This window comes from Neolamprologus brichardi, chromosome 16 (assembly GCF_056152115.1).
Source record: "Neolamprologus brichardi isolate AB-2024 chromosome 16, ASM5615211v1, whole genome shotgun sequence".
In the NCBI taxonomy this organism is placed as follows: Eukaryota; Metazoa; Chordata; class Actinopteri; order Cichliformes; family Cichlidae; genus Neolamprologus; species Neolamprologus brichardi.
The window spans coordinates 9,685,971-9,700,914 of NC_142119.1; the positions used below are offsets into that span (position 1 = coordinate 9,685,971).

Sequence of the window (14,944 nt, forward strand, 5' to 3'; positions counted from 1 at the left end):
CGTGTACAACCATTGGAGATGTGAGCAGGACAGACGGAACAATTGACGGGAAAAGTGTGGACTTTATACCAGTTTTTAAATCTCTGGTCTTACGAGGCCGTAAGACCAGAGTTATGATAAAAATATTTTTAATGTTTGGTTTTCTTCCTGAATACTATCGTTGTTTATATTTACTGCGGGAAGAAACAGTAAAAACGGCGTTTTATAAGGAAAACGCTCGAAAACACTCTACACCTGTGAGCAAAAACAACGCCAAAAAAAACCCAGCCTTTCCTATTGGTGTAAAAATGTACGACCAATCAAGGGGGAAGTTTTAGGAGTAAAACATCTCTGAGATGTGAGAGATTTGCGACGTTTAGCGCAAATCTTGTGTAGTTAGTGTGTACTGTAGTCAGTTTTGTTGTGTGTGTCAGAACAATGAGGCGACTGCTGAATGTTACAGGAGTGATACATCTCCTGTTGTCAGGCCTGCAGGTATCAGGCTGTTGTTCTCCTTTATCTCATAGTGGACAGAAATGATTTTTTGGAGTGGCACAAATAATTTGTGTGGCATCAAATTTGATGCAAAACAGTTGATTGTTCTGTAAATAGTTTGAAATGTTGAAAAAAAAAAAAAAACTTTGTTGTTTGCAAAACTCAGTTACTTTTTTGTAGAAGTAGCTATCTAATTCTTTGCCCAACATTGGTCTTTATATACTGTATTTTATTCAGACAGAGTTACAGACTCTCTCCCAGACCACAGACTCACAAGACAAGTCAGAGCTTTATTTTAAAAAAAAGAAAAAAGAAAGAAAGTTGTGTTTTCAAAATTGGAGTTCATGTTATTTTTACTTCCAATAGTGTGAACATACTACACAGGTCATGAACAAAAAATTTTTAAATTTTCATTGTAAGTGGGCTAAAGCAGTTAATTAAAAGTAATCTAACATAAGTGTAAATGCTGTAATTTGATTATTTTAATAAACCATGTGACTTGGATGGATTCGATGCTCGCGTGACCACAGTGCACACGTCTGCTGTTGCTCACGGTGGTCCAAGGGACCGCTCAGGGAGTTTGAGTGTTCGCTCAGACACATGAAAAATTAGAGGGAACATTGCTGCTGACATAAAGAGTTTTCCAGGTGGATACATGACATCGAACTGTAGCCTTCAGTCTCTGAATAAATGTATGAAAATACAGTGAAAAAACACACTCTTTATTTAAGAGTGTCTTTAGCAAGAATAAAAAGCCTGCAATCAGTATCTCAAGACTAATCAACTTGAATGTACATCACACAGAAGAGGTCAGTCATGGACTTGTTGCTCATGATTCAATACCAGTTCACAGCATTTTAATAGCTCTACTTTGTGTTTTTGTATCGACTTAGAATTTCATTTCCTTGTGACTCGAAACCTGGTGATTCATTACTCATGATGGTTTTGGGAGCAGGTGGCTGAAAGTCTTTTAAAGTGGGCTCTGTTTTGGTTTAGTGTTGTGGGCAAGAATGCACTTTGCACTGGAAATGTTGAATCATCATCCTGTTCACATTTAAATGCAGTGCTTACAAAGTGTTCTTAAAGAGCAGAACTGCTGAATAAATATGAAAGTTCAGGTAATCACTTGCACTCTGGAGCTTTGTCCATGTAAGCAGATGTCTGCACACCCAATGCAGCGAGGCCCTTGAATGTATAATGATCTGCATAGTGTATTGTAACAATGACTTGGATAATGGCTTTCAATCTGTATTTTATCTGTCTACTGAGAGCTTTGTAGCTGCTGTGATAAGCGCAACTACTAAACTTAGCACAAAAAGTAAGGAAATTTGTGTTTTATTGACTATTTCTTTGCTGTAACAATCCTTGGCAATAAATGTTGTAGTGCTGGAAAGCCTGTCATTTCCCCTTAAATGGTGTCACATTTGCATTTGTAGGTTGAGCAGCAGAGTTGAGTATGCGAGTTGTGCCCAAGAAAAACTTGCCAAATCTTCTCTTTCGATGCCAAACAGCTTATTCTGCTATTGGCTCTTGTTTGGTGCCATTTACTGCACTGAATGATTAAAGATTGAAAAAACAATTGGCAATTTAACAGTTTATTTATTTAATAACCAGAATCATCCACAGCCACAACAGCCTGGCATTTGTCACAAGTATGCCAATGTGATTGTTCTGGTCACGCTGGCACGAACAGAACAATCCGGCTGATCCCACAAGAGTTCAATGGGGCTGAGGTCAGGACTGCAGGCAGGCCATTCCATCCTTTCCACTCCCAAATTCTGGAGGTAGTCTCCGATAAACCCTGTTGTGTGTAAGCAAGCGTTTTCATCTTGAAGGACAGAGTTTGGCCCCAGACTGTGGAGATATGGGACTGCCACTCTTTGTGGAATCTCATTCCGATCTCTCTCAGCATTGAGATTGTCTCCAATGATGACAGGCCTCATTTTTCCCATGACTGAGATGCTGCTCCACACCATCATGCTGCCTCCACCGAGCCGTTACCCTAATGGTGCCGCAAACAGCATGGCGTTCTCTGTGCTGTCTCCATACTTGTGTTTAAGCCACTCTTACGAGCCATCTGCTGTAGGCAGAATTTGGACAAATCACTGAACATAATGTTCCTCCACATGTTCAGATTCCAGTGCACATGTTGCTGAAACAAGCGCAATTGGGTCTGACGGTGAACAGGAAGTCATGCCAGGCCTCCTGGTAGCCCTGGCTGTGTGCAGTCTGTTCTGGATTCTCTGGATAGAGAGCCATCAGCCATATCATCCTGCAAACCTTGATAGTATTTCTGTAGGCGACTACCTACACTTCTTAAGTGCAGACAGAGTGAGGAAACTGTTTTCTTATGTTGTCAACTTATTGTACATCCTCCATTATATGGAACTTGACTTTCAATTTGTAGATGATACTAGCTCTCACTCCAAATAATGCTGCATGTCTTGGTTTTGCAAAACTCCGGGCTGAAGTTGCCCTATGGGCCATATTAAGATCAGTCAATGTGGCAGGGTTCATGCTCACAGGTGCTGCTAATCAGGCGCTAATCAGGCACCTAATAGTCAGCACCTGGGATATAGAAAATCAAAACAAGAGTCAATGACAGAATAATCTGTTAACTACCCCACAAATGCATTTTTCTTACAAATGTGGCACCAATTAAGGAGAAGAAGCATTGTTACAGAAGTAACACAGAAGTTATCCAAACACAAATTTTCTTACTTTTTGTGCAACATTTATATAAAATATTCATCAAATAAAGCATCCACTGCAGAAAGATTGTTTTGGAAAAAAACATACTTTCCTTTGCTTGAGCAGTAAGAAAGATCTAATATTTCTTGGGGAAAAAAATCCATAAAATGTCACTTGCTGTAAATTTATGTTATAGGTTTGATGTGTTCTAGCAACCTTGTAGTGCTATTTCTATCCCCAAGAGAGTATGAAGTCAATATTATTGTAAACAAAGCCAAGATAAGACTACAATTGCTTTGCGATAAAAGACAATTACTGGTGAGTGGAAACTTTAATTATGAAGTAGCAACATAGATGTGGTAGTTTGGATTCAGGTGCACACTTGGGCTACGTCCACACGTACACGGGTATTTTTGAAAACAGAGATTTTCCGTTTTCGTTTTAAAAAAGAATCCGTCCAAACATAAAGGCAGAAATGAAGGATAACGCTGCTAGGAACATGCCAAAGCAACAGGTGGCGATATATTCCTAACCGTGCAGAATTGTTGGCCAATCAGAAGTCTAGACGCCTCGGTGGGAAAAAGTAAACAAAGCTGGGGCATAGAAGCAGAACCGAGTCATATGTGTGGAGGGACAGTAACTGTGTGTGTATATGTAAGCATTTAAACACTGCAGAGAGTACAATTAACAGTAACAGTATTGTAGAAATTCATTTCACCGAAACAATAACGTGGCGCACACTGTGACGTCAAAAAAATGCGCACACCTTTGACGCTGCGTTTTCTCTGTTTTCTCCGTGTTTCTCGTCCACACGTAAATGCAAAAACGGAGTTTTCAAAAATCTCCACCCTGGCCGGAGTTTTTAAAAATCTCCATTTTCAGTGACCAAAAACGCAGTTTACGTGTGGACGAAAGGTGCAAGTGCATAGAAAAATCTGCGTTTTCAAAAATACCCGGGTACCTGTGGACATAGCCTTAATTACAGCTGACACCGGAGCTTGAAGGAAAACAGTCTGATTTTTTCATTCATGTTTCTCTGATTGCTAAGCTTGGAGAAGGCCTGAAGAATCCCAACCTAATTCAATCTTTTACATAGAGGAGAACCACATAATTCCCCCATGAGAAAGCACTTTGAGACAGAAACTGCAGTCCAATTGCAGCTTTCTCTCTTTCGTCAGTTTCCTGAAAGTACAAAAAAAAAGTTTTTTTTGCCATTCTTGCTCACTCTTAGGGGAAAAATACAGTTTGATGTATGATGCTCATCCGTAAAAGCACAAGATATCCACACAAAGACAAGTGATCAAATCGAGTTACACACATACACAAGGCAGGCAGATATTTTGTAAACAGACAAGATAAGGAGGGGGGAAATCACATGACTGACAGTGAAAAACAGATTTCACTGTCAGCCCTGTGATTTTACTGGAAGGGAAGAGATGAAAAGATGAAACTGCTGTCATTTAGACTTTTCTATTGTTTAAATGACAGGAAAAAAATATTAGAGATAGAGCTGTTGTACTGTGGCAGCAGCCCAAAGGGATAGATGACCATTGTAAGTCGAGCCTGTCCTCTGCCACTTTCAATGTCTCTCTCTCTCCATCACCTGAGGTCTAATTGAGGCTCATTATGCCTGTCCTGTACTTAAAACAATCAGGACGCTCTCTGCCTTTCACCCGATAAAGGTATTCAACACCAGCTCTCCAGCAAAGTGCAGTTAAGCTCTTAGTTTTGGCTTACAGACATGCTCTACCATCAGATATTTCCAGAGGTATCAGCTAATGAATCAGCAACGCGGAACATATACTACCAGCATTGGCTACTCCTACACTTCCATTTAGCCTTCTTCAGCAAAACTGTATATAGCAGATTAGCAACCCAAAAGAAAGAACAAAAAACCCTGTGTAAGGTAAATAACAGACCAAAACCGAGGAGCCCAAACTGCAAAAGCCTGGTTGTGTTTAGATTTTAAGTGTAAGTTATCAGGTTCCTGTCCGAGGAGCTCAGGCAATGCACTGGGACGCACTGTTGGGTCTCCATCCAATAGGCAAATGGAGGGTAGAGGAGGGAACAAACAATTTACCAGAACTTACCAAAAACAAGTACAAGTGAGATTAACAAATGAAAGAGGAAAACACACACTCTTAATTTTTATTCAACCAGTTTAGGATGACGGAGCACATGACAACATGACCAATAACTTTAAAGCTGTTGAGACAACATCTGAATGTTTACTCTGTAGGTTAAGGCTACAACTGCTTTGTGATAAAAGACTATTACTGGTGAGTGGAAACTTTAGTTATGAAGTAGCAACATAGATGTGGTGCAGCAGTAGATTTTTTTCCTTTTCTATATGTGAACAAATCTCAAAAGTACACTTTCTTGACAAAAACTCTCTGAGCTTTACTATCTTACTACTTAAAATTATTCTTTTCACACTCATCTGGTAGCAGGACAGTGAACAAGTACAAGTTAGAGCAAAGCAATACTGACAAGCGGAGCTGGAAGGAAGAAAACAAGGGGATCGTCATGGTTACTCTTCATTTTTTCAGTAAGGTACAGTACTCTAAACTATTCTGTGTACATGTACAGTATACATACATACATACCTGTATGATATTTTTAATTACTGAAGAAAGAATGATGATCTAAGTGTGACAACATAGCAATTCCTATAGGCAACCTGGAGCCAAGTCATGAAGGGCTTTAAATGTAACAGACAATCAATTCCAATTTACAGACACTCTAATGTATGATAGATGACCGTTCTGCAATGTACTGAGTACGACAAAATCACTGTGTAGTGATCATCATCGAGTTACTCTGATTTCTACCTCTATTAAAGAAAGTTGTCTTTTTCCAAACTTCAATGGTGACTTGTAATGATATTCAAATGCTTTGAGTAATCTAACACTGATACGCCATTACAGCTCTCCTATCATGGTTAGTATTTATTAATATGTAAAAACATTACAGCATACTGTGAGCAAACAAAGCATTTTCCCTACTAATGGGGCGGAAAAGCAGTTCAACCAGTATTAATATTTAAGACTAAACCAAGCTGTGATAAAATACTGCTGTCTCATCAGATCTCTGTTCCTCAAACTAGGAGAGGGTCCTGTTGGTGGAGAATAGAGCCCCATGGTGGAGCATGGACTGCCAACAGAAAACATGGAGTGAAACTAAACTGAAGGACACTATTGTGCAGACATACATTTCAGAGCCTTTTTAAATTTACTTTTAATAATAGACTAAAACAAATTGTGTTGAGGGTATTACCTTTTAGCGTGTTTCAAAATGAAGCACAACAGACAAAGTTTACGAACTTGAACTTCTCATGTGATTGAGGAACTTTATGTAAGCAAATACTATGAAGACATGAGATAGGAAGGAGGACTTTTTTCCAGGATAAAACATTAGAAATATATGGAAGAGGATTAGAGCCACTGGAGAAAAAAGTGGGCATGTCTTTTTTTCTTCTTTTCCAGAAAAATGCTGAGACATGCCCCCCCCACCCCCCAGTGGCCCTAATCCTCTTCCGTAGAACTATCTAAGCCAAAAAGATGAAATTAATGAATGATTTCTGTACAAAACCTAAAGAAATGACAGCAGCAGAGTAATGTTACTTACAGGTGCAAATCAGGAAAAGGCAGATGACAATCAAGGCAGTACGGACAGTATTGACTAAAAGGAAGACACAGGAACAAAAGAGGAAAAGATGCAAAATGTCTATGTCCCTGAAATAGTTTGACAGAATCTTTGGCCTTAAATATAAAAAAAAAAATCAAAATAGGCAGAACCTTTCCTCCATTTCTATTTCTCAAAGGCATGTCCACCTGTGTGTTTAGAGTTGCCTTCCGCTATGGCCCTGGACCTCTAACACTTACTGCCAATAAGGTTCATCGCAGTAACATCCAGATAACAAAGCAGGGAAAAAGCTCTAATTATTCCAGCCTGGGAGCATTCGTCTATATTCCAAGATGGTCACCTCCAGTGCTAACATTGTGCTGTTGAAATAATCTATGCTGTGAATTATAACATAAATGATGTTTCTTGCTAATGAGCTCTGCTTTCCAGACGCTTGCTTCCATTGTCCTGACAGGAGATGATTCTGCGACTGGGGAATTTAGATTTTATGTTTTACTATGTTTCATTTATAGAAGACAAATGGCTTTAATGATCAACACTCTCCCCTCTGGATTAGTGTTCTGTTTTTCACAACCTTTCTTCTGCCCTTATTATTTGCTCGCACATATCGTGTGGATATTGTTGCCTTCTCCTGAAGGCATGGATTGTCAAATGTCACCACTTAACCTCGTGCTGCAAAAGGCTGGTTACAAGAAAGCATTAAGCCTTACACAACCAAACATGATTGCCTCAAAGAAAAAAACAAACAAACAAACAAAAAACAACGCTTGTAGCTCAGCCACAATACATGCTCTAAAGGAAGTAAAACACAGATAACACAAAGCCTGTTTATATTGTGTAGATTCTCACTTTCCCTGTAGCCTACTTGTTGTGTTAGATACAAATAATACACAGTGTTGTCTGAAGATGAGAAGTGCCGGTTGTTCAGCAAATCAATATGGAAATCCTTGTGATTTTATTAAGACTTGTAGCTACCAATGAGGGAGAATCCTTCGAGGCGACTTTTAAATAATGCTGAATAAAGGAGCTGAGAGTTAAGGGGAAGGATTTAATAGTAAGAAAGAGACTGAGGTGGAAACAAAAATAATTGAAAAGAATGATAAGATCAAAATAGAAAGAGAGAATGAGGGCTAAGAGCAAGAGGAGGGGAAGACTTGGAGAGCCAGAGAGAGTGTGAAACAGAATGATGAAAGCTAAGCTGTGCCCTACCCCGGAGGCAACTGTGCTACAAACACACACACTTGCAGTATAGACCCGGTGTGCAGACAACATATGAGGCCATCTGCCAAACACTATTAGGGCTTCGAAAACACGACTGGGGAAGGACACCTGTGAGAAAGAAAGATTTGACACAAGAGATGGAGGAGAGGACACTCATGGGTTCAATCGCAGATTTTTCACATCTCCATCGGAAACCTTTTCTGTGTCTTTATGGGCCGATGCACCTGGATAGCGGCACCTTTTAGACAGCACTTAAAGAGGGCTGCTTTGGTCATTGATTTATCTGGGCTTTACAGCCGCAGTCCATAGCTCTGTAGGGAAACACACACAGGTGCTACCTCCAATATCAGCCACAAATCTGTAATCGTTTGCTTTTGCTCTGCAGTCACATTTGAGCGACTGCTAAGCCAAGACGCCAATCGCTTCTGTGCCCCTCAGACAGTACATTGTATGCTGATGATCCAAAAATACTGCATTTTTGACTGAACATTTTTATGTTTAATCTATTGTCAACTTAAATTAGAGCTTCTGAATATAGAACCTGTATTAAAATGGGCAGAATTCCTAAACGCTTTGCATTGGACTTCAAGCCTGGATGTGTGCGCTTCAATCACATTTTAATTTTTTGATATCAAATCCATTGTCCAAATACTTACAGGCCTAAATGTAAGATACTGTAAGCATGTGTATGTTGAGCATTGTGTTAGCAACTCTTTAACAGTAACATCTCAGCACATAGACACTGTGACAACATGTTAATATCACTTAACAACTGGAACTCACATCTGTGCCCGTCTCTCATCTATAGTACTATAGATTAAGAAACTAATCATGTTTTTCACCCTTTTGCTTTAAAGTGTTCATGACATCCTATTCTATAACCTGTCTAGAGGCACTAGTGTTTTTTAATATTATTAATGTACAAATTTTAGTACTCCTTTAAGTGAATAGTGCCTTTGAGCCACAGTCTATTAACTCCAGCCACCTTATTTCAACAGCTCTGGGCCAACAATACCTCATGATGTGACAGGAATAGACGGCAACAGTCAAATTCATTCACTTCTTTTTCTTTCCATCTCCAGACACAGGTTTAATGGCCGCTGATGTCTGGGTCACATAATTAGCTGAATAGCTAAAGAGCACAGAGCTCTGAGCTACTGGATGCTGGGGTGGGGAGACGGGGGGTGTCAATGAAATATGCATTTGGAAGTCATAAAAGCAAGTTCTTTTCTATTTGTGCAGCAACAAAGAGCCTGAGCAGCATGACCGGTCAAAAAAGCAGAAAGATTACGACGTTGGATCTGACCAAATCTCTGACTGCCAAACCCTGAGTTGGACTGCAAAAGCTCAAAATTGTAGTTTTTAGCGTTAACCAGTAAACACCATGTTATTTCCAAATTGCAGTGCTTATTGAAATTATAAAGATCCTTTATTTGCATTTTTAAAAAGTACTCTTTCTCATCTATTAGATTTGGTTTTAATAATCTGGTATTCCTGTGCAATGAAGCACCAAATAATATTAACCTTCAGCTTTAGTCTGTCTTAAATCTTCACATTTTTGTCAAGACCAGCAATTAACAGAACACAAATCCATAACACAGCGCCTGCTGATGAATTTAAGTGTGGCAACAGCTATGGAGAGCCAAAAACAACAAAAAACTGAAAATGAGCACGTTCCATCTAGGAAAGCTGTCGCCTGTCAATATAGAGCAGAGGGAGAGCACTGAAACCTATAAGTACATTTAAATACAGCAAATGATTTAGTTTACTTTTATAAGTGGACAGATAACCGGTGGATAGGTAAAATACTATTAAGTTATAACTTTTGTCTCATTCTTTAATCCTTTTATCAGTGTCTTGTAGTGTTTCCAAGTCTTTTAAATGTGTAAACACTGAAACAGTAGGCAAAAACATTGTATGTTGTTTTATTGACGAGTGTTTTATGTCAGAGTTCTATTTTGTGTTGGCTGGTTTTTGTGAGTAAAAGAAAACATTATTAGAATATAATGTGCTTACATTTGCTTAGATGAAAGGGTCCAGCAGTAGATCAGAGGAATGGGGAAGGATTTGTCTGTGTGTTTTAGTTTGGTTTAGCTGTAGGCCTGAGAGTGTGTGTAATTGTGTAGAGGGAGAGGAATTTATTGACATTGGAGGTCTGCCTGTCATGAAAGGAAACAGGAAGTTACAGTTGGGGGATGTTGATGCTGATGCTTGTCCCTGAATGTAATAAAAGCTCATAACTGTTAGGACTGGCCCATATTATACCGTTCACGGTAATACCGGTACAATGCAGGCAATGTACAACAATAAGGCAACAATAAGAATATGAAATATTGCGATAGAATATGGGTAAAGCGCGCATGCGCAGTGCCAAAAAAGCACGGCGGTAACAGAGAATGAGAATGGGGAAAGCAGATTGAGTGAAACGGATACGGATAAACCAGAATTAGTTTGTAAAAGTGGTGCAACTTAACTGGTTTGGTGTTTGTCCGTCAGCACATTTTTTTGTGCAAGCGGGCCGTTGTTATTGCCGTATTTGTCGGACTAAGGTGCTCGTAAATCTGGGAGTAATCTGGGTCCTAAACTCTGTCCTCTAAGGTCCCGAAGTCAAACGAACATCACTGAGAGTTAAAAACTGTCTAAATTCTTCCATCTTTAATAAAACGATCAGCATTGCTGCTTTACCAGGTGTAACTATGACGTTTAACATCCAGGCATCCACAAAAACAGAATTCATTACATTTAACGGAGTTCGAAGTTAGCAGGAAGTTAGCTCACTAGTTTCGCTAGTTACCTAAGCATGATATAGCATGTTCTGACTGAGAGATTTCTGAAAAAAAATCAAACGTACAGCTCTGCTATCACTTCCAACATAAATGAAGACAGGAAGCTACACCACAGTGACGTTTGTAGGGTTACTGAAGTTGGGCTAGGTGGTAGTGGTAGGGCTGCTCAATTAATCGAATTTTAATTACGATTACGATCTGGGCTTTCAACGATCATTAAAAATGACTGAGCCGATTATTAGCCCCTCCCTCGTGCTTTACTCTCGCGCTGCTCCGTGTGGCAAATCGAGCGCACCTCTCTGCATTTCAAACACGTGTCACAACAATTAAGAGCAGCGGTCCCCAACCTTTTTAGCTGCACCACAGAGCAACACTGCAAAGTTCACTAAAAAATAGATGTTTGCATTTTTCATTTATTTTTTTATATAGCAAACATTTGCACTGTTATCAGTATTTTATATTATTTTTTGACAATCTTAAAGTCATTATTCAACACATTGTTATTGTTAAATAAATATCGTCAAATAATCGAGATCTCAATTTCAGTGAAAATAATCGTGATTATCATTTTTGCCATAATCGAGCAGCCCTACTAGCTGGTGTATAATGATGTGCTACGTGATCGCTAGCGACACAGCTATGTTGAGTAAACAGTGAAGCTGAAGGATGAACGCTAACACTTTTCCACTCGATAAAAGTTAACGTGAAGGTTCCTGATGGTTAGCGACAAATGCAACCACATGGCAGGATGCTGTAAACGGACCAAACTTCAGTCAGGAGAACTGAGATAATCCATCCACAATATGAGGTTAGTCATTAATATACTGCAACAACATGAGAATAGAGCAGCTGTGATAGAATACAGCATTAATGAAACAATGGTACAGAAGTGGAGGAAGAAAGAAGGATGAGTTGAAAGTTTGATTTATCTGACTGTTTTGTTGCCTTATAATCCCGTGCACCTTATGGTCCAAAAAATACATATTTGACATTTTTATTTGGCACACTGCAGTTTAATGTAGCAAAGCACCTCTTTTTAACTTCAGTGGTTATTATACATGGTTAAGCTCAGGATATGTCAGCCCATTTCTACTGGAGATGCCCTTTGGTTAAACTTTCAGCAAGGAATTTGCATTTGCACTGTTAAATGTTTATATAGCTTTAATGCACATTAAAAAAAACAGCTGCTTGTTTAAGTGAAAATAAATGGATGGGGTTTTTTTGCGCTAGTAAAGTTGTGGAGTTGTATTTTGTTTCGCAGAAATTATATCGTCAGTTATATCGTTATCGCAAATTTTCAAATATATATCGTGATAAATATTTTTGGCCATATCGCCCTGCCCTAATAACTATCATAACTTAGAAGTAGGTTTGCAGGAGACTCTCCACATGCTTAGCTGTAAAAGTAAGATGACAAGAGGCCAATGCAGAGTGGGGGTCTCAGTGCTTGTAATATGTTTTCTATGTTTTGCAGAGGAATTTGGTGTAGCTTGGATGAGGGGAGATGGACTTTTATGACCGACAAGAAGTCACACAACCACACGCACACTCACTCACATACACACACAGAGGCACTCACGTGCTCGCACATACATACACAAACACAGAATTTACAACACACCATGTGGGTTTTACGATGGGGTTGCTTCTATAAAACTGGTTGTAACAAACAAAGAAGTGAAGATCTGCAGAGGGACACCGGCCCTGTACATCTCCCCTTTAGAAGGTGCATGTGTAACTGAAGATGAATAAAGGTTTTGTGAAATGACTACTGAGTCCGGTGTAGTCTCTGGAGGCCTGAGGAATAAAAAAGAACCGGGGTGAAACTGCTTTACGTAACATTTTCAACAAATGTATATTTAAACCACAAAACAAGAAACTTTTATTTTCTTACAAGTGGTTGCTTGAGTTTTGAGACCACCAGACAACTTCTTACCCAACAAACAATCCAAACTGATTATACAACCGGAAACAATCATTTGCAATCAGTGATCCTTCGCAGCCACGGACTGAGCGCAGATGTCAATTTGAAGCAAATCAAAATAACTTCAAAACTGATGCAGGAGAAACACTGTCAGAAAAAAAGTCAGGCAGTTGAAATAACGTCATGTAATCTGGGTGGTAACAGCCTGCTGACTGTCCACATACAAAATGAACAATGATAAGAAGATGGATGCTGAAACATCCCTTTGGACTTGAATTCATGGCAACAAAATGCAGGCCAAATGGCTGCCTCTAGCCGGGATTTAAAAGAGGAAAAAAGAAAAAGCTCCAGCTTTGCAGTCGCAGTTGTTTTGCAGAGTGTGATTAGACTTTCTCCTTGGAATCACAAGGCAATCAGGAAAAGGGGAGTGTACTGTGCCGTAGCCCATACAGCTGCTACTTTCTTGCTCATTTGGGAGTGTTCGGCATTCTCTCTGAATGGTAATTATGAAAGGAACAAAAAGGGGCCTTTACAGACAAAGGCGGGTTTGGAGTGAATGGGCCCTGCTCCCATACGCCACGAGTGTTCTGATTCCAAGTGCTGTTTCATGGGAGACGATACGAGGCAATTATGCAGGAGAACTTGCAGGGGGCGAGAAAGGAAGAGGAGCACGGAGAGGGAGATACGCTGGGCCTGGCATAGAGAGCGGGACCAGATAGCACCATCTGCATTCTGCACATGCACTGTCCGTCTGGCTCGCTGTTGCTTTCAATAAAAGCTGGAGCTCAGGCAGACAGGCAACAGAAAAAGTATTCAAATATACAGTACAGAGGAGGACTCACTGGGCCGCACATACACCACACACCAATCCTGCACTTTACTGCAAGACTGGGCTTCATGGGATTTAATGGCATTGATTTAATTATGTTAACCAAAGCTGCCACAGTGAAAGGAGACATAATATCATAAGTGGTATTATACTGTAGGTCCCATGCAGGCAAACGCATACAATGGCACCTGCATTTCTCAACACACCAACAAATCTCCATTTCCTGCAAATAAAATCTTTAGCAAAAACTAAGATAAGATGTATTTGCTTAAAATGGAAATATGTGATTAAAAGTGCAAATGTTTTGCAGCGCTGCTGCCAAAGAACTGAAAACAAACACTAACTGTATGTAACAGCTGAGTCTAATAAGCTACGAATATGAAAACGAGTTCTTTCTTCTTGCTGCATTAACATAACCATATCAAAGCAAAAGGGCTTGAAATTGTTTTCATCTGAATTTCTAGATCACTGATGTGCACTTTAATTTTTTTTTCCACCTTTCCTGTGTGGGAGGGCCATTTTTGTTTTTGCTCTCAGTGGGGGGTTGAGAAACAGAGACTGACTTCTTATTTAAAATGAATCAAATCAAGAAAAGAAAGAAGAGACTGATCACGTTACCTCTCTTATCTTGTCTCGTTTCTCTTTGACGTCGGGTTCTGGGGGCTCGCCGTCGCTCACGCCCACCACCTTAGGCATGGGTACCGGCGGCAACGGTTTGGGCCCTATGTCCTTCTTTTTCAGGTCCTCCATCACTTTGTTCTTCTCCGTCTGAATCTCGGCCTTGAGCTCCTCACGTGACTTTCGCAGCTTCTCCTTTGCCTCCTGCAGTGCTCGCTCGTGGTCTGCACGGATCTTATCCCGCAGGCTCTCCTCCTCTTCCCTACAGGAGGAAGGAATAAGACAAGCTTTAATTCTTTATGCTCTGCTTTGATTCCCACTAGACCTCACAAGTCGGTTGCTCATCCCCACAGTGAAATTAGAAGTGTTACTGTAACCCTAGCTAACACACACACAAAAAACATTTGGGGAAGAAAGGTGTACAGAGGGACTTGTGCTTGAAATTAATTAAAGATGGTAAATGGTAAATGGACTGGTTCTTATATAGCGCTTTTCTACTCTTTCTGAGCACTCAAAGCACTGTACACAACTTTTACATTCACCCATTCACACCCATTCGCACAAGCACATTTTTCTAAGTGCTTTCTAAGGTAACATTCACACACACATTCATACTCCGATGGATGCATCGGAGAGCAATTTGGGGTTAGTATCTTGCCCATGGGCATTACAAACAAACTCTGACCCTCTAGGAAGTTGATATTTCATTATTTTTGGAAAATAAAACTAAAATATTTACTGTTTACCTTTTTTACA

General features: G+C 39.8%; 1 protein-coding gene across 1 annotated transcript in view; it reads right to left on the reverse strand.

The window, feature by feature from the left end:
* Window positions 1–14,944, reverse strand: part of man1a2 (mannosidase, alpha, class 1A, member 2) — a 128,031-nt gene that overhangs the window by 84,346 nt on the left and 28,741 nt on the right. Inside the window, exon 3 of the mRNA XM_006808150.2 lies at window positions 14,189–14,450. Coding sequence (XP_006808213.1) covers window positions 14,189–14,450 — 262 coding nt within the window. The remainder of the gene's footprint in view (window positions 1–14,188; window positions 14,451–14,944) is intronic.